General features: G+C 44.7%; 1 protein-coding gene across 1 annotated transcript in view; it reads left to right on the top strand.

Moving 5' to 3' along the window:
- Positions 1 to 371, top strand: part of trappc1 (trafficking protein particle complex subunit 1) — a gene marked incomplete at its 3' end in the record, with an annotated part of 2,876 nt that extends 2,505 nt beyond the window's left edge. Inside the window, 2 exon segments of the mRNA XM_014000535.1 lie at positions 81 to 151; positions 233 to 371. Coding sequence (XP_013855989.1) covers positions 81 to 151; positions 233 to 371 — 210 coding nt within the window.
- Positions 372 to 517: the final 146 nt, after the last annotated feature.

Here is a 517-nt window from a genome sequence, read left to right on the forward strand (position 1 = left end):
AACAAACAAACAAACAAACAAACAAACAAACAAACAGAGTGTGTGTAACATGTGTGTAACATGTGTGTGTGTGTCTGCAGGAGTTTAAGCTGATGTACGGGATGCTGTTCTCCATCCGCTCCTTTGTCAGCAAGATGTCTCCTCTGGACATGTATCCTTACAGCTGGTCATTGTTTACCTGTTTGTTTGTTTGTTTGTCCATCTGGGCTCCTTAGCTCTGACATGTCCTCAGGAAAGATGGCTTCCTGTCCTTCCAGACCAGCAAGTACCGTCTTCATTACTACGAGACTCCCAGTGGACTGAAGTTTGTCCTGAACACCGACCTGTCAGTGAGCAACGCCAGAGAGACCCTGCAGCACATCTACAGCAACGTGAGGGTCCAACAAACAAACAAACAAACAAACAAACATTTGTTTACAGCAGCACATCTACAGCAACGTGAGGGTCCAACAAACAAACAAACAAACAAACAAACAAACATTTGTTTACAGCAGCACATCTACAGCAACGTGAGGGT

This window comes from Austrofundulus limnaeus, unplaced genomic scaffold (genome assembly GCF_001266775.1).
Source record: "Austrofundulus limnaeus strain Quisiro unplaced genomic scaffold, Austrofundulus_limnaeus-1.0 Scaffold3239, whole genome shotgun sequence".
NCBI classification, from domain to species: Eukaryota; Metazoa; Chordata; class Actinopteri; order Cyprinodontiformes; family Rivulidae; genus Austrofundulus; species Austrofundulus limnaeus.